At 41.7% G+C, this 24,011-nt stretch overlaps 3 protein-coding genes across 6 annotated transcripts in view; 2 read left to right on the top strand and 1 right to left on the bottom strand.

Moving 5' to 3' along the window:
• Nucleotides 1-6,030: 6,030 nt before the first annotated feature.
• On the top strand, nt 6,031-16,302 carry LOC139538057 (nucleolar protein 16-like). Its single transcript, XM_071340000.1, has 6 exons — nt 6,031-6,216; nt 9,525-9,633; nt 9,733-9,802; nt 10,149-10,255; nt 10,458-10,578; nt 14,946-16,302. Exons 1-6 carry the CDS (start codon nt 6,110-6,112, stop codon nt 14,975-14,977), a joined length of 546 nt encoding a protein of 181 aa, XP_071196101.1. The 5' UTR covers nt 6,031-6,109; the 3' UTR covers nt 14,978-16,302.
• LOC139538058 (ADP-ribosylation factor-like protein 9) lies at nt 10,827-16,818 on the bottom strand. Its single transcript, XM_071340001.1, has 5 exons — nt 16,681-16,818; nt 15,476-15,656; nt 14,931-15,106; nt 14,310-14,543; nt 10,827-12,535 (listed from the first exon to the last, which is right to left on the bottom strand). The coding sequence occupies exons 1-4, from the start codon at nt 16,816-16,818 to the stop codon at nt 14,376-14,378; spliced, it is 663 nt and encodes a 220-aa protein (XP_071196102.1). The 3' UTR covers nt 10,827-12,535; nt 14,310-14,375.
• Nucleotides 14,993-24,011, top strand: part of LOC139538054 (protein KIBRA-like) — a 46,454-nt gene continuing 37,435 nt past the window's right edge. For 2 of the 4 annotated variants that reach the window (XM_071339990.1, XM_071339989.1), the window contains exons 1-5: nt 16,893-17,069; nt 18,407-18,570; nt 22,644-22,753; nt 22,960-23,163; nt 23,530-23,606. In XM_071339990.1, the coding sequence (XP_071196091.1) occupies nt 16,893-17,069; nt 18,407-18,570; nt 22,644-22,753; nt 22,960-23,163; nt 23,530-23,606 (732 nt within the window). Of the gene's footprint in view, nt 15,127-16,892; nt 17,070-17,165; nt 17,833-18,406; nt 18,571-22,643; nt 22,754-22,959; nt 23,164-23,529; nt 23,607-24,011 lie in introns of those variants that run through there. The other 2 variants (XM_071339991.1, XM_071339992.1) reach the window with 2 other exon arrangements.

Here is a 24,011-nt window from a genome sequence, read left to right as displayed (position 1 = left end):
AGGGTTGCTTTCCAGAGAGACATCAGGGATTGTAACATACTCTGTTTCACGGAAACATGGCTCTCTCGGGATATGCTGTCGGAGTCGGTACAGCCACCTGGATTCTTTGTGCATCGCGCCAACGAAAATAAACACCTCTCCGGGAAGAAGGAGGGCGGGGGTGTATGTTTCATGATTAACGACTCATGGTGTAATTGCAACAACATAGAGGAACTCAAGTCCTTTTGTTCACCTGACATAGAATTCCTCACAATCAAATAACGACCGTATTATCTCCCAAGGAAATTCTCATCGGTTATTGTCACAGCCGTGTATATCCACCCTCAAGCCGACACCACGACGGCCCTCAAGGAACTTCACTGGACTTTATGTGTAACAGATGTATAATGTACTCTCCATGCGTTGTGTTTTCTCAAAATAAATAACTTCGGCCAGTAGTCCCAGTTGAGCATCATTTATTTCTGTTGTTAAATGGGAAACAGCACGTTAGTTGTGCAGGGCTTAACAGTGTTGATGGCTGTCGATGGCAAAATCCCTTGCATCACATTTTCATACTGGGGCGAACAAAATACAAAAATACAATACAAAATATAACATGTGTAAATACCTGTTGTTAAATGGGAAACAGCACGTTAGTTGTGCAGGGCTTAACAGTGTTGATGGCTGTCGATGGCAAAATCTGTAGCATGAAGACAACTGTGTTAGCCGTGGCTTATGTGACCATGACATCGGTGTATGCTAGCTACCACAATTATTTACAGCAATCATATGCCAAAGCACATCCCAGAAAGCCCCTCAATCCCTAACAGGTACCATATACCCACACATGTATAAAATTAGTAACGTACAGCAAACTTGTACACATTGTAAAATAGAAAATAGAAAACAGTATTCAGAACGTGACCTACCCCTTGCATCACATTTTCATACTGGGAAGACCTGACGTTCGCGATCTCCCCCTATCTGCAAGCGGGGCCAATCACAACACCCCTTATTGTCATCAGAGTTGAACTAACCAATAAGAATGCTTGAACATCAAATACACATTTCTTTAGAGGCAAGTGGAAACATAACCAACCCTGTTACATATGCAAACTGTAAACCATATATCCTGAGGCTGCATTTATTGTAGCTGGTGATTTTAACAAAGCAAATTTGAGAACAAGGCTACCTAAATTCTATCAGCATATTGACTGTAGCACTCGTGCTGGTAAAACACTTGATCACTGCTACTCTAACTTCTGTGATGCATACAAGGCCCTCCCCCACCCTCCTTTCGGCAAATCTGACCACGACTCCATTTTGCTTCTCCCTTCCTATAGGCAGAAACTCAAACAGGAAGTACCTGTGCTAAGGACTATTCAACGCTGGTCTGACCAATCGGAATCCACACTTCAAGATTGTTTTGATCACGCGGTACTTGGACATGTTCCGGGTAGACTCAGAGAATAATATCGACGTATATGCTGATTCGGTGAGTGAGTTTATAAGGAAGTGTATAGGAGATGTTGTACCTATTGTGACTATTAAAACCTAACCTAACCAGAAACCGTGGATAGATGGTGGCATTCACGCAAAACTGAAAGCGTGAACCATCGCATTTAACCATGGAAAGGTGACTGGGAATATGGCTGAATACAAATAGTGTAGTTATTCCCTCCGCAAGGCAATCAAACAAGCGAAATGTCAGTATAGGGACAAAGTGGAGTCGCAATTCAATGGTTCAGACATGAGACATATGTGGCAGGGTCTACAGATAATCACAGACTACAAAAGGGAAACCAGCCACGTCATGGACACCGACGTCTAGCTTCCAGACAAACTAAACACCTTTTTTGCCTGCTTTGAGGATAATACAGTGCCATCGACCCGACCCACTAACAAGGAATGTGGCCTCTCCGCCATGGCTGACGTGAGTAGGACATTTAAAAGTGTTAACCCTCGCAAGGCTGCCGGCCCAGACGCCATCCCTAGCTGTGTCCTCAGAGCATGCGCAGACCAGCTGGCTGGTGTGTTTACGGACATATTCAATCACTCCCTATCCCATTCTGCTGTCCCAACATGCTTCCAGATGGCCACCATTGTTCCTGCACCCAAGAAAGCAAAGGTAACTGAACTAAATGACTATCGCCCCGTAGCACTCACTTCTGTCATCATGACCCACTTCAATTTGCTTACCGCCCCAATAGGTCTACAGACGATGCAATCGCCATCCCACTGCACACTGCCCTATCCCATCTAGACAAGAGGAATACCAATGTAAGAATGCTGTTCATTGACTATAGCTCAGAATTCAACACCATAGTACCCTTCAAGCTCATCACTCAAAAAACAACCTCAACAAAACAAAGGAGATGATCATGGACTTCAGGAAACAGCAGAGGGAGCACCCCCCTATCCCCATCGACGGGACAGCGGTGGAAAGTTTTAAGTTCCTCGGCGTACACATCACGGACAAACTGAAATGGTCCACCCACACAGACAGTGTGTTGAGCCTCTTCAACCTCAGGAGGCTGAAATTTGGCTTGTCACCTAAATCCCTCACAGACTAAACCAGATGCACAATTGAGAGCATCCTGTCAAGCTGTATCACCGCCTGGTACGGCAACTGCACCGCCCACAACCCCAAGGCTCTCCAGAGGGTGGTGGGGTCTGCACAATGCATCGCCGGGGGCAAACTACCTGACTTCCAAGACACCTACAGCACCCGATGACACAGGAAGACCAAACAGATCATCAAGGACAACAACCACCCGAGCCACTGCCTGTTCACCCCCTAGAAGCACAAGCATTTCGCTACACTCTCAATAACATCTGCTAACCATGTGACCAATAAAATTTGATTTTATTTACACGTTTTGTTTTATGCGATAATATCAGTCAGTTAATGTTTAGCTGGGGTAGGCTGTCATTGTAAATAAGAATTTGTTCTTTACTGACTTTCCTTGTTAAATAATAGTTAAATAAAATAAAAGTTAACATTTCCTTTATGAATTATGATGCCTTAATGTGATTTTTTTTAATTACATAACTTCTTCAAAATTCATAAAAAGTGATGTTAACTGATGAAGATTAGCTCATATAACAAAACGTATATGATCTCCTAACAGGCTGACAACACCGCTCGCGTCGCTATCGCGAGGGTTGCAAAATAAATTTAGAAATCTATGTTATTCAATTATTGCACCCACACTACTCGCGTGCGCCAACGAGTGTCTGCTTTGCCAAGGGCTAAAATAGAAGTCAGTTCTATTTCTGATGCAGATCGCGCTGCAAGTCCTGCCTCTCCCATCTCCTCATTGGTTTATCGAAGCAGCTACCCACGTGCCATAGGATTTGTAAAACGAACCATTGTAGTGCCTACAAAAATAGGTCATTACTATTGCTCTCTATTGCTGAATGTGGTTGAAATGGAACAAAAAAATCGCTAAGGATCATGGTGAAATTTGCCGTAACTAGCAAAGGATCATGGTTGATGGAGTCGTTTTCATCCTGTATGAGATAGTCACCGGGGAGCCTCTTATAGCTCAGTGAAGCCTCTTCCTACCCCAGTTTGGTCGACAAATTAATATATACCATACGAAACGAGACATATCATACTAAATTAGTTGCCTGGTTTACGTACAGAATAATACGAAACGCTCTGATACCAGGTTGCGTACCGTACAGGCCCGTGATTGGTCTGTTTCGGCACGTGGTCCTGTATGACGACAAAAAGTGTAGTCAGAATTGTTCACTATTTAATTAAATATCTCGATTTGTAACGAACTTTAAAATTATTCACTATGGGGATCGAACTTGATCATAATAAACACATTTTAAAGCCCAAAACGACCGTCACATGTATTCAGTTTTGGCGATCGTAATTTACATATACTTTCTAGGGCAGATGGCATCGCTAGGTTGCTACGAAGTAGCCGACCAGCAGAGCTCGTGATTTCAAGCTCCAGACCGGACACTGTAGCTTCCCCTTGAGCGCTTGTCTCTTAGAGTCTGGCAAGAAATACTACTTCTCTGAGATTAAAATATGATTGCAAAATGTGTAAAAGAATACAAGAGAGACACTAGATGTGTAATATCATAAATCATGTATAGATGTGTAATATCAGAGATGGCTTACCTGTTGTCCTAGCTTTTATCCCCTGTCTAGTTCACTCTCCTGGTTAGTCTGTTATCATGTTTTGTGTTTCCCTGGTTAGTCTGTCCTTATGTTTAGTGTATGTTTTTTTATACATACTTTCTTATTTTAATGTGATTGCATTGCATTTTTTACTTGCTGATTATCTTGTATGTAAAGTGACTTTGGGTGTCTTGAAAATGGCTTAAAATAAAATGTATTATTATTATTATATGTGTAAAAACATTGGGTCTGGTTTCTCATATTGGCTCTTGGGTAGACATGCTTTATAAAACTAGATATTGTAGTCTATGCTGAATGGATAGAAAGGAAAAATAAATTGAAACTCTTTCTTTAACACCTGACAAAGGAAAGCACTCTTCTGGATACCTAATTGTTACAGTATATTATGGCTGTGTGTAGGCGGAAAGCCTTATCAGTGTTTGTGGGTTGTTATGGTTGACATAAGACATCTCCTCTGAGAGTAACAGCATCCTCCTCCATTAAGGTGAAGGAAATGGAAACTGAGTCATATACCGAAGTCAATAAGCAGAGTATGAAACTAATCAACACTCTTGAGAAAATACATTAACACAATTGGCAAAAAAAAAGTGAGCACTCTCTTTCTCAGCACGGGAGGTGTGCTCTGCCACTCAAACATTTACATTTTAGTAATTTAGCAGACGCTCTTATCCAGAGCATCTTACAGCTAGTGCATTCATCTTAAGATAGCTAGGTGGGACAACCACATATCTCAGTCATAGTAAGTACATTTTCCCTCAAAGCAGCTATCAGCAAAGTCAGCAGAGTGTTAGTTGACGAAAGCATTATTTGTGTGATTATTTAAGATAATGTTTTTGGAATCGGAAGATGGGCAGAGACTCTGCTGTCCTATCTTCAGGGCGAGCTGGTTCCACCATTGGGGTGCCAGGCAGAGAAGAGCTTAGACTGGGCTGAGCGGGAGCTGCCCGCTCGTAGGGGTGGGCAGGCCAAGAAACCAGAGGTGGCAGAACGGTACTCGGGTTGGGGTGTAGGGTTTGAGCATGCACTGAAGGTAGGGAGGGGGCAGTTCCTCTTGCACCATGGTCTTGTAGTGGATGTGAGCTTCAGCTGGAAGCCAGTGGAGTGTGCAGAGGAGCGGGTTGACATGGGAGAACTTGGGAAGGTAGAAGACCAGGCGGGCTGCAGCGTTCTAGATAAGTTCCAACATTCAGCTTGATACTGTCAACTTGGTTACCATGGTCCCCACAAGACAAGGAAGAAAAAATATTGAACACTACAAGCCTCCTTATTTGCCCTTTTCCCCCTCAGAGTGAGATGTAGAAATCCTCTCAGATGTTCATATTTTTTAGGCTATTGTCAACAGGAATAGATTTTGAACAGAGCTGGAGAGCTCTCTCCTCTTCCCATCTCTCTCTTTCTCCCATGCTTCCTGTACATTTTCTTTTCTAATTTGTTGACAAATATCTTCTAATGGAAAATAACAAAATCAACCAATTTCAACCTAATTGTTGCTAAAAGTTATTATTGCTATGTTTGTCATTGTCAATCTACAGAAATTAACAGTTTGTGTTTTCATGCAATTCTGGGCTCATGGTTTATAAGGCTTTCAGATTGTTTTTCTTTTTAAGACAAATCATTGCAGCCAGGGATTCCTGACTCATCATCATCCTCGTTCTCATCATCATCATTACCCTTTACCAGTGGCAGCTGCATCAGCATCACGAGAACCAGAATAAGTGATTATCACACCTTCCCTGTTATCAAATGATGACCCATAATTTAATGTATTTTAATTAGTTAATGATAGTAATGTTATCTGTGATAATTTTACGCTACTACTATAATAATAATAATAAAAAATACTACATAAAGGTCAAAGGTAAATGGGCGTTTATTTAACCCAAGTGACGTCCCCACCGAATGACTTCCTTATTCCTGCATACGTTCCACACGTTTTTCAGAAATAAAAGTTAGCTCGATTTTCAAACAATGCCGAAAGCCAAAAAGAAAAGTAAAAGAAACACGTTTGATTACAGTAAAGATAGAAAGAAACTGAAAAAGCAGTTTAAGAAAAGAGAAGCCCCTAGAATTGAGTGGTAAGTCGAATATTGATGATGAATAGCAGTCGATGTTAGCAATGCTAACCTCGTTCTAGTAAGCTGTGATGCTAACGTTAGCTCATCTATGTAGTTTTGTCTGTGTGGTTGAACTAGCTAGCCAACCTAGTCATCTAACGTGAGCTAGCTAATGTAACCGATGTGAAATGGCTAGCTAGGTAGCGGTGGTGCGCGCTAGCAGTCGGCTTGCGCTGAAACATTGAAGTAGTGGTTCCCCTTGCTCTGCAAGGGCCGCGGCTTTTGTGGAGCGACGGGTAACGATGCTGCGTGGGTGACTGTTGTTGATGTGTGCAGAGGGTCCCTGGTTCGCGCCCGGGTCGGGGCGAGGGGACGGACTAAAGTTATACTGTTACACTAACTATACAAGAAAATGTTATCTGGTCTATTCCCGGGTTTATTATCAATGGTTGTCAAACTGGTGAAATAACATAAACTAGTTTGCTAGCTAAAGTTACTTGCTCTGGTCCAGCCAGTGCGTCGTTTGGCTGAACAGCTTTGATTCGTAACATTAATTAATCGGCGTAGTGACAGGCAGCTTCAATATACTTATCTCACCAAAGCAAACATATTGGTAGAGACAGTACTGAAGACCATTTGTCTGTATACGCAAGTTGGCATTTTTTTCTTTGTTAACCGCCAGACTAGTTATGGTTGAATTTTTATTTTACCAGGTAAGTTGACTGAAAACATTCTCATTTACAACAACGACCTGGGGAATAGTTAAAAGGGAGAGGCAGGGGGATGAAGCGCATGCATCTTGGCTGAGCATGTTGCCAGAAGATACCAACCCTACCTTTACACTGAGCTGCACTGGGGTCAGAATGCAATCATGGTTACATTCATATCCCATTTCTGCTTCTCCGATAGAAATCCCTGATCACACTTATATGGGATGTCATGTCGAAGTTGTCTAGCAAAGCTCATGCGTAGAAACACGCTGTTGGGTCTAACACTGACCTGCGCATGTGCAGACCGACACTCCTTTAATATAACGTTGTGTTTGACATTTAATTTTACATTTAAACGTGTCACTTTCACGAGGCTGCCTTAATTGACATCCACGCCATCGGCGCCTGGGAAACAGTGGGTTTACTACCTTGATTAGGGGCAGAATGGCTTATTGTTTAACCTTGTCAGCTAGGGAATTCGATCCAGCAACCTTTCGGTTACTGGCCCAACACTCCTATCCGCCAGGCAACCTGCCGCCCCTTTGGAGCAGTGTGGATAAAGGTACATTTTGGAGTACAGTGTAGAGGTCGACCGATTATGATTTTTCAACGGCGATACCGATTATTGGAGGACCAAAAAAAGCCGATACCGATTAATCGGCGGTTTTATATTTATTTATTTGTAATAATGACAATTACGACAATACTGAATGAACACTTTTATTTTAACTTAATGTAATACATCAATAAAATCAATTTAGCCTCAAATAAATAATAAAGTGTTCAATTTGGTTTAAATAATGCAAAAACAAAGTGTTGGAGAAGAAAGTAAAAGTGCAATATGTGCCATGTAAAAAAGCTAACGTTTAAGTTCTTTGCTCAGAACATGAGAACATATGAAAGCTGGTGGTTCCTTTTAACATGAGTCTTCAATATTCCCAGGTAAGACATTTTAGGTTGTAGTTATTATAGGACTATTTCTCTCTATACCATTTGTATTTCATATACCTTTGACTATTGGATGTTCTTATAGGCACTTTAGTATTGCCAGTGTAAAAGTATAGCTTCCGTCCCTCTCCTCGCCCCTACCTGGGCTCGGACCAGGGACACATCGACAACAGCCACCCTCGAAGAATCACTCCACAAAAGCCGCGGCCCTTGCAGAGCAAGGGGAACAACTACTTCAAGGTCTCAGAGCGAGTGACGTCACCGATTGAAACGCTATTAGCGCGCACCCCGCTAACTAGCTAGCCATTTCACATCGGTTACACCAGCCTAATCTCGGGAGTTGATAGGCTTGAAAGCCATAAACAGCTCAATGCTTGAAGCACAGAGAAGAGCTGCTGGCAAATGCACAAAAGTGCTGTTTGAATGAATGCTTACGAGCCTGCTGCTGCCTACCACCGCTCAGTCAGATTGCTCTATCAAATATCAAATCATAGACTTAATTATAACATAATAACACACAGAAATATGAGCCTTTGGTCATTGTTATGGTAAACTCTGGAAACTATAATTTAGAAAACAAAATGTGTATTCTTTCAGTGAAATACGGAACCGTTCTGTATTTTATCTAACGGGTGGCATCCCTAAGTCTAAATATTGCTGTTACATTGCACAACCTTCAATGTTATGTCATAATTATGTACAATTCTGGCAAATTAATTACTGTCTTTGTTAGGAAGAAATGGTCTTCACACAGTTCGCAACGAGCCAGGCGGCCCAAACTGCTGCATATACCCTGACTCTGCTTGCACGGAACGCAAGAGAAGTGACACAATTTCCCTAGTTAAAAGAAATTCATGTTAGCAGGCAATATTAACTAAATATGCAGGTTTAAAAATATGTACTTGTATATTGATTTTAAGGAAAGTTATTGCTGTTTATGGTTAGGTACACATTGGTACGACAGTGCTTTTTTCGTGAATGCGCTTGTTAAATCATCACCCGTTTGGCGAAGTAGGCTATGATTCGATGAGAAATGAACAAGCACCGCATCGATTATATGCAACGTAGGACAAGCTAGATAAACTAGTAATATTGTCAACCATGTGTAGATAACTAGTGATTATGTTAAGATTGATTGTTTTTTATAAGGTAAGTTTAATGCTAGCTAGCAACTTACCTTGGCTTCTTGTTGCACTCGCGTAACAGGTAGTCAGCCTGCCACGCAGTCTCCTCATGGAGTGCAATGTAATCGGCCACAATCGGTGTCCAAAAATGTAGATTACCGATTGTTATGATAACTTGAAATCGGCCCTAATTGATCGCCGTTCCGATCAATCAGTCGACCTCTAGTACAGTGGCGTATCCCCATCTCTGCATTGAGGTACATTTTCAACCCATATCTCGCACCGGCTCCACAGTGTCTTATTAATGTAACCATTGCATTGCGACCCCAGTGCAGTTCAGTGTAAACAAGCGTAACTATAGGGTCGGTATCTTCTTGCAAATTAGCATGCAGCTCATAGTACAGATCTGACGTGTGTGTGTGGAACAAAGCAAGTCTTGGCTTAACAAAGTGCTCATGGCATACTCAATAAATACAACACCCACTTATCAGAAATGTATGATCTAGCATGAGTAAATGGCTGTAGTTGTGTAACTGTTTATTTCAAGTCCTCAGATCCGAAATGCCTGGAGTGACAAGAAGTCTGTGGCAAGGAACTTGCGAGACATGGGTCTGGCATTTGACCCTAACCGTGCCCTCCCAATTAAGACACTGACTGTGAGTTTATGCTGTCCATCATGGTGATATACTATACATTCACAAGTTATGGCCTAATCTCTTAGAGTGAATTGTGATTTATAATTGACATGTCTGCAGTTTGCTGCTGTGGAGAGAACTGAAGAAGCTCCCACCCTCAAATTTGTAAGGAAGCCATACGTTCTCAATGGTAAGGAACCATTAATAATTTCTTGTTGGACCTAAATCAACATTTGTTCTTTGTTATTTATAAATATTTTTAAAATGTAACCTTTTATTTTACTAGGCAAGTCAGTTAAGAACAAATTCTTATTTTACAATGACTGCCTTACTTGGGTGACGCTGGGCCAATTGTGCGCCACCCTATGGGACTCCTGATCACGGCCGGTTGTGATACAGCCCGGGATAGAACCAGGGTCTGAAGTGATGCACTGAGATGCAGTGCCTTAGACCGTTGTGCAACTCGGGTGGCCCTATTAGATTTTATTAGAAGATCTTATCACGTAGACTCATGCATGATGACTTGTTTTCAACAGAACTTGTGGCAGAGGCCAATCTCCCAGAGAAAGACACAAAGACCTTATCCACAGACTTGATCGAGTACGTGCAGTACATGATCAGGGAACACAGCGAGAACTACAAGGTAAGTACAGCTGATGAGGAATTTCACCTCGCCTAACTTGATTCTCTGTACAGTAGTATTTCACAAAGGATGGGCTCATATTCCTGTAGTTGCAGTGTATTGCCTTTGGGTCATAGCAATAACTACTGTATGTTCTTATGGGTATTGTGAGACCTCGTTTTTTTATTACATTTTTATCCCAACCTAATTTCTGCTTCTGTAGGCTATGGCCAGAGATGAGAATAACTATTACCAGGACACGCCCTCACAGATCAGGAGGAAAGTGGACCAGTATAAACGCTGCCATCCAGAGGAATACAACACCTTTGTGGAGTTTCTCAAAGGTGGGAAACCTGTTTCCATATAACTGGGCCTGTCTGTGGTTGACAAAGATGTTCAATATAGAGAGAGATCATTACTCTTCATCAGTGGAGGCAGTCTGGGAGAGCTGACTCAGAAGTATTTTGTTACTTTGATGGACAGAGGGAGTCATGGTGCACTCAGCAACTCTCCTTCAATCAGAATGGATGGTAAATTGGGATTCTAGAAACTGTAAACATTTTAGAAAAAGACCAGACATTTTCAACATGCATAAAATCAAACACTTTATTATATTTGTTCATACTTTCCATATGTATCCCAAAAATACAGTTACACAAATTCCATACAGTAAGAACATTTAAGACTGCTTTTGTAATGAAGTGAACATGTATATTTGTAATGAGACTAAGATTTTTCACTTTAAAAGTGCATGCCAAACATAAACCAATGATTGAAAAGTTAAACAAACCATACAACTGTGGGAATTGTTAGAGATACTTTGGGATTTGGGCAATGAGGCCTGTCATACTTCGCCAGAGTCGGATGACTTCGTGGATACCATTGGTGTCTCTGCGTGCGGTTTAAAGGAAGTTGCTAACTAACGCAATTGCAAAGACTTCCATTAATTGCGCTAACGGTAGTTAGCATTGGCTTGTGAAACTACCTCAAATCAAAGTTTATTTGTCACGTGCGCCGAATACAACAGGTGTAGACCTTACAGTGAAATGCTTACAGGCTCCAACCAATAGTGCAAAAAAAGGTATTAGGTGAACAATGGGTAGACACAGATAAATAAATGGTATCCACAAGTTCATTTGACTCTGGGGAAGTATATAACGGGCCTCACTGCCTAAATCCCTAAATATCTCTAACAATTCACTGGGAATTTTATAAAAACACATTTACTTGAACAGTGCAGATGCAAAGTTTGATAACAGAAGTTTTTGTTAACTTTTCTGTGGAAATTGTTTAAAGTAGTCCTTGTGTATGTACGGTTTAACTTTGCAGTAATTTTTGTTTGGCATGCATTTTAAAGTGGAAATCTTAGTCTCGGCATCACTCTTAACGTGGAATTTCCCTAAGCTGTTATCAATGCATTTCCTTTTTTGGATAACATAAGATATATAAACATAGCATCGTTTGTGCAAAAGGTTGCAATGTCACTGCAAAAACAAAATGAAAAATAAGACATTGGAGTTAGTTAAATCTTTAAAGCAGCATAAATATTACAACTGAACACAAAACAGAAATATGAAACATGCTCTAGATTATCAAGAAACAATAGCGATATCAAGGAGTAGGGATGGGCACGGTTAATTGAATATCAGAACGGAAATTAGTATTCTATTTGTGTGTACATTTTTGAAGAGGGGGAAAATAATGACATTATCAAGCTTTGTCAAAATGTAATTATCCATGGGACATTGTTACACAAGGACATACCATGACATTAGAATTTTTTTATTTAGTATAACTAAACTTCTGAATGCAGTTTGACAGTGTGAGCTACTGCTGCTTCAAACATATTGTGGCTGACAGAACATTGTAGCTTAGTTTGTTGTGCACTGTAAACGTAGCCTACAGTTGACGCACAAAGTAGTTGTTTAATTTAAGCTCATTTTCTCTCATGTTGCATTTGACATGAAAAAGCATTTTATTTTCATAGCGCATTTAGCTTTCTAGTCAGCCATGACATCGGTAGCCTATGCTATTTTCCCCACTTCAAATAGTGATAACAGGTATGCACCTCCTTGAAGTTCCACAAGGCCTGACACAGATCAATGCAAAACACTCACCAGAACCTTTTTTTAACAATCTATTCTATCATGGTGAACATCACTTATTTCACTGTTGCTGACTGTTAGCCAAAAAACAAAGGACCACTGTCAGCTGTTGTGGTACCTGCATTTGCTTCATTCTGATTGGTCCAGAGATTCAAGAGCAACTTTTGGGGGCGAGGGGAATTTTCAATCCAGAGATCTGGAAAAAAATGCATGATTATTCAAATAGTGAAATAATATCATATGCCCATTCCTATCAAGGAGGGGTTTTCCTCATCTAAAGATACATTTGTTTATGTGCACATCAGGTTTGAATACACAAGTTGGAAATATCGCACATTTATAAGATTATACAATGTACAACATTTTGTATAGTGACTAGATTTACTGTCCCGGTAAACACAATGTTTTCAACAAATGGGAAATGTCTCCAATAAATCTAGCACTTGGTACATTGGATATTTTTGGTGAGATGTTGGACATATTTGGTGAGATGTTGGACATGATATTCCATTAGGCTGACCAATAACCCTGAGCATTGCAGTTAAAACACTCCATTTTGAAAGGTTCTTATCAAGACAGTCAGGAAACTGCATTCAGATGTCTTAAGTTTGCCTGTAGTGAAAATACCAACACATTAGCTGACCTATTTCAGTATGCTAGTCCTATCTGTTCTCATCAATTATTTACAATCTCATTTCGGGGAGCAACCAAGTGCTTAATTGATGACTATTAAAGCATCTGGAATGCTTCACTGAGTACATACTATTGCCACTATTACGTTACTGTATCTGCTAAACTGAGCAGGTTGTGTTCAAACTAACCTACATTGGCACCTAGTTGGGGAAAAAACATGTCAGATAATGACTGCTCAGCAAAATGACTTCTTGTTTAACCACAATACAAGGTTATATAAGCCTACCTATAGATTTGTTTCCCCCTTAATTATTTTTGTATCGATTTGTTTGGTCAGAGATGGCTGCAAGGAAAATTGTCCTTTTTTCCCCACCACTGGGTCCTTAAATGGCCTGATTTCTTTAAATGGTAGGTAACGTAATAATTTGAACCACATTTCAGTTTAACAGTCAAACAAAACATCAGGTGGTGCCACTGCAGTAGAAACATGGAGTTACTGGTCATTGATGAGAAGGTTGAAGATAAGATTAAAAGGTATGTTTTGAATAAAAGCTGGCTACAAAACTGCCTCCTAAAAGTGAAAACATGCAAATCTTTAAAAATTCCAACGTAGAGCATGAATTTCTCAAAGAACAAGTAATCTTAAAAACTGCACTCAATTTACACCTATTAACATGGACTTGACTACATTTTACCTACAATGAAATGTAACACTCAATCAAATGTCTCCTTTAAAGAGGATAAAATGCCATTTCATTATTGACTGAATTGACACTAGCTGACATGACATTGCCACAATGAGGAGCATTGAAGCTGTATTGTATTGACACTTATGCTACAATAAATGTAACAAGCTTCATGATTGGGAGTTAGATGCATGATCTACACTGAGTATACACACCATTAAGAAAACCTTTTTCCATGACAGACTGTCACCTGTTAAATCCACTTCGATCAAAGTAGGCGAAGGGGAGGAGACGGGTTAAATGATTTTTAAGCCTTGAGACATAGATTGTGTATGTGTGCCATTCAGAGGATGAATGGGCAAGACAAAATATTTAAGTGCCTTTTGAACGGGGTATAGTAAGTAGTAAGTACCACACGCACCGGTTTGAGTGTCAAGAACTGCAACATTGGGTTTTTCACGGTCAAGTTTGCCATGTTGATGGTGTTCCTAATGTTTGGTATACTTAGTGTATATTGTTACTATTTAAGTGATTCAGTGAAGACTGTTTTTGGTCCCTGACTCCCAGAGGGCCCTGAAGGATCTTCTCTAGTTCAAAAGTATTCACACGCAGTCATTGCTACTTGCCACTTGTCCTTACACACGGGCTTACCCATGGGCCTCTCCCCATCCCACCTGCATGGTCAACCCCCCGTTCAACTCATCCTGTCCTAGGGAATCAAACGAGCTGTAGGATCAGGTCCTGGAAGGCCTGCAGATTGCGGGAGACAATCAGGCCATCTGAGCCCAGCTGGGCAGCCAGGATGAACAGCCTCCTATCGTCAGCCACCGCCCCCAGAGACAGGGCCTCATGAAGCTCCGACACACTCATGGCATTGTGCTTGTCCTGGGGGGGAAGAAGACACACAGGACGGACAGTGAAGTCTACTGCCGAGTCACTCTGGGTTTGATGAGCCTCTGTTGAAATGTCAAATTCTTATTTACAATTTAGTTAATCTAAGCATTGATGTATCACAACACTGGTCATGACAGGTGTAATATCACATTTATAACAGTATGACACATTCTTTATAAACACGGCTCAAGTGAGGTGTTACTAACATTTACTCACTGGAGAACATACATTTATCCATGTCCAAGACACTCACGTTGCCCACAGTATGAACAACAAACGTGTTTCTATAGCAATGGAATAAGATTCCATTCGTTAGGTTTTCTATTTCCAATGCATCTGCCCAAAGACAGAATACGACAGCTCAATAGTCAAGGTCACCTGTTTGTTTCCCAGGACCACCACAGGAAGTTGTGAATCCAGTCTGAGAAGGCGATGCAGCTCAGCCTTGGCCTGTGGGAGACGTTTTCTGTCAGAGGAGTCAACCACGTACACCAGGACATGCGTCTTCCTCATGTACTCGGTCCAGTACGTACGCAAATCCTCACCCCCTCCAACTAGAATACAGCAGACAGAGGTAGGCTGGTTATTTGAGTGTTGCTAGGCAAAAAGGTAGATGTATGAACTTGTGTTGTATACCTTGTTTGTCACAGTACAAAAGGGCTAAATGAATTATTACACTGAAGAAAAAGTAAATGGTGTGTGTTGTTGTCCAAACATGTATGACTGAGTCTAAGCAAAGGCACATGATTATAATGCTTTTGGTAAGGCCACTGGTATTTCAAGGGCCAAACTGATAGCTTACAATGTGACATTTTAAGGTCATAGAACAGCCTTAAAGCACTCTGCATGGAGTCTTACAGGCCAGTTGAATTGCCCTGCAAGCATTTGCAGAATTCTGGTGGTGTGCAAACTGCACAGCTTACTCTCAAGGAAATCCAGCTGACAGGCAGGGGCACTGAGGCTCATAAAGTTGAAGCCCCTGGTGGGGCGGCAGTTCCCTCTCTTGCCCCCGTCTCCAGCTGTTAGCCCCTGCAGGATACTGCTCTTCCCAGCACCGTCTAGGCCAAGGACGAGCACCTGGCGCTTTCCACGCTCCTCCTGCTCCTGCTCAACACACACAGCAGGAGGTCATCAGAACACCTGTTCTCTCAACATCAGCAACATGAAATTACCTTATCCCATTTTACTTTTTTCTCAAGTTACAGGTATAGATAGTTGTTACTCCTGTAAAGTGACGAACTGCAATATGTTTTGTTTACATACAACAGCATTTTCACCATCTATCCCTGTAGGATTAACAGTGCACTATAGATAATGCTGCAGTATTTCACAATCACTTGCATTTTTGTGTGTAAAGCAGCTAGCAGCCTCTGTGACCCCCAAATCCCCAATAAGCTGTCTACTTGGCCCACAATAACTGCATAAGCTCTTTGACCACTATGTAATGTTGTAATGAAACATAATCTTAGTTTCTACAAATGTTAGTTAAATCAGCTCAAAACCATCTCATTGGTTTGTGAGTGTCACTCTATAGGCGAGTGACACAGTAACTGTAGCCTTATATTGTCTCCTTGATTTAATCAATACCTTTGAAGCTCCTGAAAATCTTATTGTCAATTTCAGGTAATGTCCTATGGCCCTATAGGCTATATTCAGAGGAAATGTTTCTATAGGCAATTATTATTATGATAGTGATACTACTTTGGAATGATTTGAATATATAAAACAACAATTTCCTTCAACATGAAAATGACTATATTTTCTTGTTGCTCTCTTGAACCCTAAACCTGTATGATTCCCATTATGTGCGTCAATCTTTATCACAACCCATCATCATCACCACCATGCAGTCAGATTGTCAGTTTGTGATCAACATGATCTGGGATGAAGGCTCAGCATTCATGTCATATGTATTGTATGGTCTGGAAGACCACGTCCAGACAGAAGTGATTCGTGAAGTCCTCTCTTTGCGTTCGATGCCACTGGCGCCTATAGAACTTTCACAGCTCTGGCACATAAAAAATCCGGCGATAAACCGTGAAAACTGTGCGTCTGGCCCACCGATTGCAACAGAGTCATAAACTTATGCCGACTGAACATTCCTAGATGGCAGAGAATAACAGTGTACCTCTTTTATCATGTAATATTCCGCTTCGGGAGACCATATTCGCCTTCTGTAGAAATAATTCAGGGCGATAAACAGCGCGGACCCGAAGGCAGCCACCGCGGCGGTTAGGGCGATGGATATGTGCCGAAGCAGAACCATGTGGCACTGCTGGAACGCCGTATAATGTCGTCTTCCTGGACACAGCAACCAAGCGCCAACGATGAACTGACCGAATGATTTCCACTGTAACCAGTGCACGTGATATCTCTTCCTTGTTTGTGTTGAAAAGAGCCCCGCCAGCGCCTTGTACCCTTCAATCCGTTGGATTCGTGACGGCAGTGTATGGGCTGGGCAACAGCTACTTGTGTGATGTGGATGAAGCCTCTGAGTTTCAATGTAATTGCAAAAGGGTATGTCGGTTCCCTTACAATTTTTTTTTTGCTATATAATTGTGCCTAAATATTTCGCATAAAGTGCAATGTACTACACAGATTCTGTTTTACTTTGGACTGGAATTTATCATATTTAACGGCCTATAATGAATAAGACATTTCCAGTTGTGTTTAAAATGATCAAATAAATATTTGTAACCTAGAGTGAACAGTGTCAAAAACTGTCCATGGGAGGGCGTCGTGCACTTGTCTCAGAAGTTTGCCTCATGAAGTAGAACCAACAACACAGAGCAACATTTATCATTTTTCACCAAGCAAAGTATTTCATTGTCTCGTGTGTGTCCGTCATGTTATGACGTAAGAGTTACACATTATTCCACATTTAAAACCAGAAAAAACATTCATATTGTAGGAAACATTTGGTAGAATAAATGTATGGCACAGGGCAGAGAAGCACCTGTATGACGTCATTCAACAGCATCGCGAGCCTTCACGACCGACCGCGGCAAGCAGTACTATGTAGGAGAGACTGCTGCCCCTTTAAGTAACAAACGATTATAAGTAAACAACTTCAATAAGGATTTATTGGAATTTTGCAGTAACATTTACCGTGAATGTGAAGATAACTGCATCTCAATTCTGTGGAACGGGGTAATTTTTGGGTAGCGCACGAGAGGGTTACTTGCTAGCTGACTGGTTAGCATCGTTCTCGCTAACTAAACATGGTGGCCAGTGAACGAAAAGAGCTATAAAATATTTAAGAAAAGCTTATTGTTGAATGGTGAGACATTGTTGTAACCTTTTTACACATACTAAAAACCTTGGCTGGATTTGCAGACTTCAAATGCACTTTTCGGTTAATCTGAATATCCAGAAAGGAGTCAAGCTGCCCCGACTCAATTACCATGCCTTGGACAACCCGCTTGAAAAGTTATAATTAACGTTACGTTTTCGTTATGTTCTACAATGTATTCTATATAGACGAACACAAACCTTGAACAACGATTTCAAATGCACATTAGGATTTCTCTCGTGGAACACCACTCTCAATTCCAATGTGACCATGGTTGTAACATTGTTACTGAGCTGAGATAAACGGCTACAGAATACAAAACATTTTTATTCTGCAGAGAAATCATTTGCTCATCTGTGCTGGAAAGATTGTTTCATTAAGGAAATTACCACTGTTTGGCAAACATTTCTACTCGTACTGAGAACATGCACTGCGAGACGTTATGGATTATCACATAGTGCAACACGCACACAAACCAGAATTTGGGAATTGGAACCTAGTGATGGTTTTCAGATTTGGGATTTTAAGATGCTTCACACAAGACATTGTTTACCTTCAATAGAATTTAGAGGACTTGCAGAGAAAATTACATGGAGACTCGTCTGACATGCCAAGGAAGGAGTTACCACTACCAGAGGGTTGGGAAGAATCCCGGGATTTTGACGGGAAAGTCTACTTCATCGACCACATCAAACACGCTACTAGTTGGATTGATCCAAGAGACAGGTATGGTATTACATTGGGGCGTAGTAGTGGTGGTGTGGGGGGGGGATACATATTTTACAGTTTATTTCTTTCTGAGTTTATCCACTGTTGCTTGATGGAACAGAGATGGACAGTATTTATGTTACATGTTTTTGAACTAAGTTTTTCAATTACTTTAGAGTATTTTGTATAATTTGTATTTCACTGGCCTGAATGCAATGCATTTTGTAATAAGTTACACAATTTCAAAATGCTTTTCTATACCATTTTTATAGCGGCTATCACCCCAAATTTACTCCATTGGTGTCAGAAGTGTGATGGCACTATGTTGTGAAAACATTTGTCATTTAGCAGATGCTTTTATGTGAAAATGAACACTTGCAAAGCACACTGGGTATTATTCTAATGATCTTTGTCCCCAAACAAGGCCAAATTTTATTACAATACAAATTATTCGGACAATAAGCATTTGTGCCAATTTTGATTACATTTGGTTCAGTGGGTAGGGGACATAGGGTGGACACCATTTACAGTACAAAGCATGCAGTGCTTAGAAGGGTGTCATGAGAGAGAAATTCATTTGTACAGAAACACACTGTCAACCATAGACTGGAACTAATATCGTTTTACAAGTTACTTGAGTCCGCCCAGACTTTGACACAATATCTCTTTAAAAGCTTAAATCTGGAACGCTTGAGATTATGGGAGTTTTTATATTTTTATTCTGCTTTGTTTTAGGATAAGGATAGGCTTTAATATTATATTGCAAGATTTGAAAATAGGCTTTGTGTCAAAAGCCAGTCCCGTTTTCCCTTGGTGGCTGTCATTATTGCAGTCCTCATTATAAGACCAAGAACATGACAGACACAAAGCCACCAATCTGCCCACCTACCTGGTGAATTGCCACAGGTTGGCTTGGTAGAAGCAAGAACAAGATGGAAAGAACAAGAACAAACCTTAACAGACATTCCTAAAACGCACAGTTGAGGAGGGTTGAGCACAGAGGCTGGTAAAGTAAAGACTGATGATTTTAAAATCCCTTTCACTGCTTGCCAAGGTGCACAGGGTCAAAGTGCAGCATGAGACCCTGAAAACTTGTAACTAGCATGTGGAAACCAGTGTCAGTCAGTACCGGAAGGGATTCATGTATAACCTCTCCATTTCTGGAATCATGCGTGTATTTCTTTACAACAACAATGGGAGGTGAGGGGTTAAGTCAAGTGAGGAACATAGACCCTTTACAGTGACAGGCTGTCTTCTGTACTTCATAGGCCCATCTCCTAAACTGTTCACTGGTCTGTTGGGGCACAGTAGAATGAAGCCAGCCCAGAATACTAAATCTGAGATGAGCCAGTCATTCTCAAATTAGTGGACTCGGACTGAAATAACCTTACATCCATACTGGCCCAAAACTGTCATTGGACTTTCGCATCTCTTTCCACTGCAGTTAAGCACTGGGACATTACTGTGGCCTTGCTGAGGAACAGCTGATGCAGAGGTCTGATTTCTTATTATTTTTCACCTTTATTTAACTAGGCAAGTCAGTTAAGAACAAATTCTTATTTTCAATGATGGCCTAGGATCCACGGCCTAGGATGACAGCCTAGGATCCTAGGAACAGTGGGTTAACTGCCTTGTTCAGGGGCAGAACAACATATTTGTTATACCTTGTCAGCTCAGGGATTCCATCTTGCAATCTTTCAGTTACTAGTCCAACGCTCTAACCAATAGGTTACCTGCCGCCTCCTGATCATGATAATGAATTCCCGTTATACTGGGCAGCCCTATTGGTGGAAAATGTGCTGCCTCAAACTCATTTTGATTGGCTGGGCCTAGCTACCCAGTTGGTGGGCCTGGCTCCCAATATACTAATTTCCTTATATGAACTGTAACTCAGTGAAATCTTTCTAAATGTTGTATGTTGCGTTTTATATATTTTTTCAGTATGCATGCATACATGCATCTAATGAGCCCCTGCCCTGTCAGTATCTCTTGGCTGCATTCGCATACCTCAGCCAGCCATATTGTTTGTCCACCCTCATGGTGACGCACCCATTCTGTCAGGTGAATGGAATGTTATCTCCCAGATACTGAGCCGTTGCCAGGGGGGAGCTGAAGCAGCTAGCAGCTCTACTTTATTGTTGGACCTTGAGCGCTATGAAATGTAGGTTGGAGCCTCATAAATTTGACTTGAGGAATGTATAGTGCTTTGACTGAAAGTCTCTGACTCAGTTATGCTCCCGCATGTTTGCATTTGGCTGCCCGCTTTGTCGCTTTGCGTTAGAGCATGGGCCAGGGTGTTTGACTTTGTTTGCGAACCTGCCTATTGTTTTTCACCACCGACATTCACTCAACTAACTTGTAATGCTGCTGCTCACCAGGAAATGCCAGACCCCCGGTCTTTGTGTGAAACACTTAGCTAGAGGTTAAACCTGTAGAATCATCAACTAGGGCCTCAGAAAGCTCTCGCTATATAGGCCCACAACCAGTATTGTAAGGATCTCACACAGTTCAACAAAAACAGAATGGTGATCAACCCTGTTCTCCAGGGGAGTGCTTTCCTAATGTGTGGTTATGGCTGGTCTGTCCTGGATCACACAGTTTATGGAGAAGTCTGTAAAGAAACAGGATTTATTCTATCTTGCGGGTCACAAAAGACAATTATAGCAGTCTTAGGTGGGTCACTCACTACCCAAAAATGTGTTATTTAAGATTCATCACCGGATGAAGAGATGTCTAGCCTGGTGTTGTATTCTTCAGACAGACTGGAAGAGGTCTTTCATTCCAATGAACAACCAGTGAGTGCCTCACGCTATGCTCTGGGCCTATTTAAAGCCCTTTGGTTGGTCGAATGAGACAGTGAGTCAGCACTACTCGGAGGGAAATGATGATGAGTTGGGCCATCAGCTCAGAGTGATTTAAGGGTTGGATTTGCAGGGGTGAGAGGACAGCTACAGTGGAATTAATCAAATAATATGATGTGCACACGGTCACTCAAAGGACCCTGCAGCAGCAGCCAGCTTTTGGGGGATATGTGTTTGTTTTCCACAAAGCCTTTTCCTCTGAGAGATACATTTAGAACGGGGCTAAGGGGGTCTTTGCTGGCCCTTTTAATTATTCATAAAGTGAAAAAGGAACCTGTTCGGTTTCATCCTGAACAAAAGGCTCTGTGAGGATGGTAATATCTTCAGTCTGCAGAAAAGAGTTTGCGCAAAAGACTAAGACAAGTTTTCCTACACTCTTAGAAAAAAGGCCTCCAAAAGGGTTCTTCGGATGTCCCCATTTTGGGTTCCAGGGAGAACCCTCTGTGGAAGGGTTCTACCTTGAACCAAAAGGGTTTTACCTAAGGGGACAGCCGAATAACCACTTTAGGTTCTAGATAACACCTATTGTCCTAAAAGTGGACATGTCGGCTGTGCCGCTGATAACTGTCAAAAATGTTAACATTAGCATAATTTGTATTCTGTCCTTTAGCACAGGGTTTTATGTCATAGGAGCTATGCTAAGAATTAGGATTCAATTGTGATCCTGGTTGTGCCAAGTTAGAGCAGCATGGAAATGACAACAGTAGCCTATCCAAATCAGCTAATGTAAAGACCCAGAGAGGCTGATTTTTGGACCGTTACTCAGCAAATAGGCCCCTTCACTTTTTCCGTTGGCACATTGGTCCTGTTGGTGAGTGCTTTGAGGTGCTTAGTGTGTGGTGGCCACTGAGGTCCTCCTGGGTCTCCTGTGATCCAGAACTCTGGCCTTGTGTTGGAAGGCCTGGATTGGTTGCCTCAGAAACCTCCAGGCGATGTGTTAACGCTACTTGTGGAATGCCAGGCCCCAGCTTCCGGCTATTGTGCTTTGCAAGCCAGAGGTGAATAAAACCCATTCTAACTGGACCCCCCCTATTAGAGACACACACACACACACACACACACACACACAGACACAGCAATGGTGGTAGCCCTCCGTGACAAATAAATTATCTATCTTGGCATAGACTCTGGATGGCCCACTATCTTGGCATGGTCATCCTGATTTACTTTTGCTGTGACACCTCTCCAATTCGTACCATCAGTTGACTGTTTCTTGTGTGTGATTTTCAGGCAGACTAAACCTCTGACATTTGCTGACTGCATTGGCGATGAGCTGCCTGTGGGTTGGGAGGAGGCCTACGACCCCAATGTCGGGGCCTACTATGTGGATCATAACACAAGTGAGTCCAGATATGCAATACTCCATAACTAAAGCTTCCAGCACCCATATTCATCACACATTTGTGGGAAAAACATGGCCGGTCAAATCATGATCCAAAATTGTGATTAGTAAAAAAATATTATCGCATCCATTTCTTATGTTCTGTCTCCCTGTCCTCTCCAATTGATCTCTGTCTTTCCTCATCTCCCTCTCTTCCCCCATCAGAGAGCACTCAGCTGGAGGACCCGCGGGCCCAGTGGCAGCGGGAGCAGGAGGTCATGCTGCGGGAGTACCTGGACGTGGCCAAGGACGCGCTGAGCGCTCAGAAGGAGATCTACCAGGTGAAGGAGCAGCGCCTGCGCCTGGCCCAGCAAGAGTACCTCCAGCTCAACAACGCCTGGAGGGACAGGTCCACCTCCCAGACCAGCTGTAAGGACCGGGACAAGCCAGGGGAGACAGGGTTATTGGGTGACCGAAGGGGCTAGGTGGCAATGGGGAAGAGTTGGCAATGGGGAAGAGAGGTGCATATAAATTTGATCATGGAATTGCAGCTCATCATAGTTTACTCAAGTTGTCAGTTATAAAACATTTAAAATAACGTTTTAATAGACGCTACAACACTTAACTTGACTTCATTCCTAAGCGTAATCCTCTGTTGTTCCTCAGACTTGAAGTGGTAATTTAAAGTACTTTGATAATACGCAGGGGATTGATGAGAAGGCCCTTGAAGTTGAATAAAGCGATGTAGAGGATTAGATAACGCACCGGCTCACCCTCTCATCTTATCTCCCGCAGTGAATTCCAGATCATCCTCCAGCAGTAAATATGACCCAGAAATCCTCAAAGCCGAGATAGTCACTTCCAAAAGTAGGGTAAGAAACCACTCTTTCAAGTTTGTCACGTTCCACAAGTACAATGAAATGCCTTTCTTGCATGCGCTTTCCCAACAATGCAGTAATCAATATCAGTAGTACTATATAAAAAAAATGTAAGTAGTACAAAAACACTGTTTTTTACACCATCTCTGTACTTTATTTATGGCCTGCATTACTTGTGTTCAGTCACATTAGGAATGGATGTGTATACCCATATGTTCTTAAGTCTTATGTTGGGGCTTAATTCTCATCCCTAAGCAGACATTAGTGCATGAAATAGGCTTAGTCCAACGGGCTGTTGCTAAGTGACTGAGTGTCCAACTCTCTTTCTCATTGTAAAGGAGGAATGTGTGTAAGTGACATCTTTGTCTGAGGACTGCACCCAGGGCTGCGTCCCAAATG

The sequence above is a fragment of the Salvelinus alpinus genome, chromosome 13 (assembly GCF_045679555.1).
Source record: "Salvelinus alpinus chromosome 13, SLU_Salpinus.1, whole genome shotgun sequence".
Taxonomy (NCBI): Eukaryota; Metazoa; Chordata; class Actinopteri; order Salmoniformes; family Salmonidae; genus Salvelinus; species Salvelinus alpinus.
The sequence above is the reverse complement of the archived record's forward strand: the minus strand, read 5'-3'. Positions and strand labels throughout refer to the sequence as shown.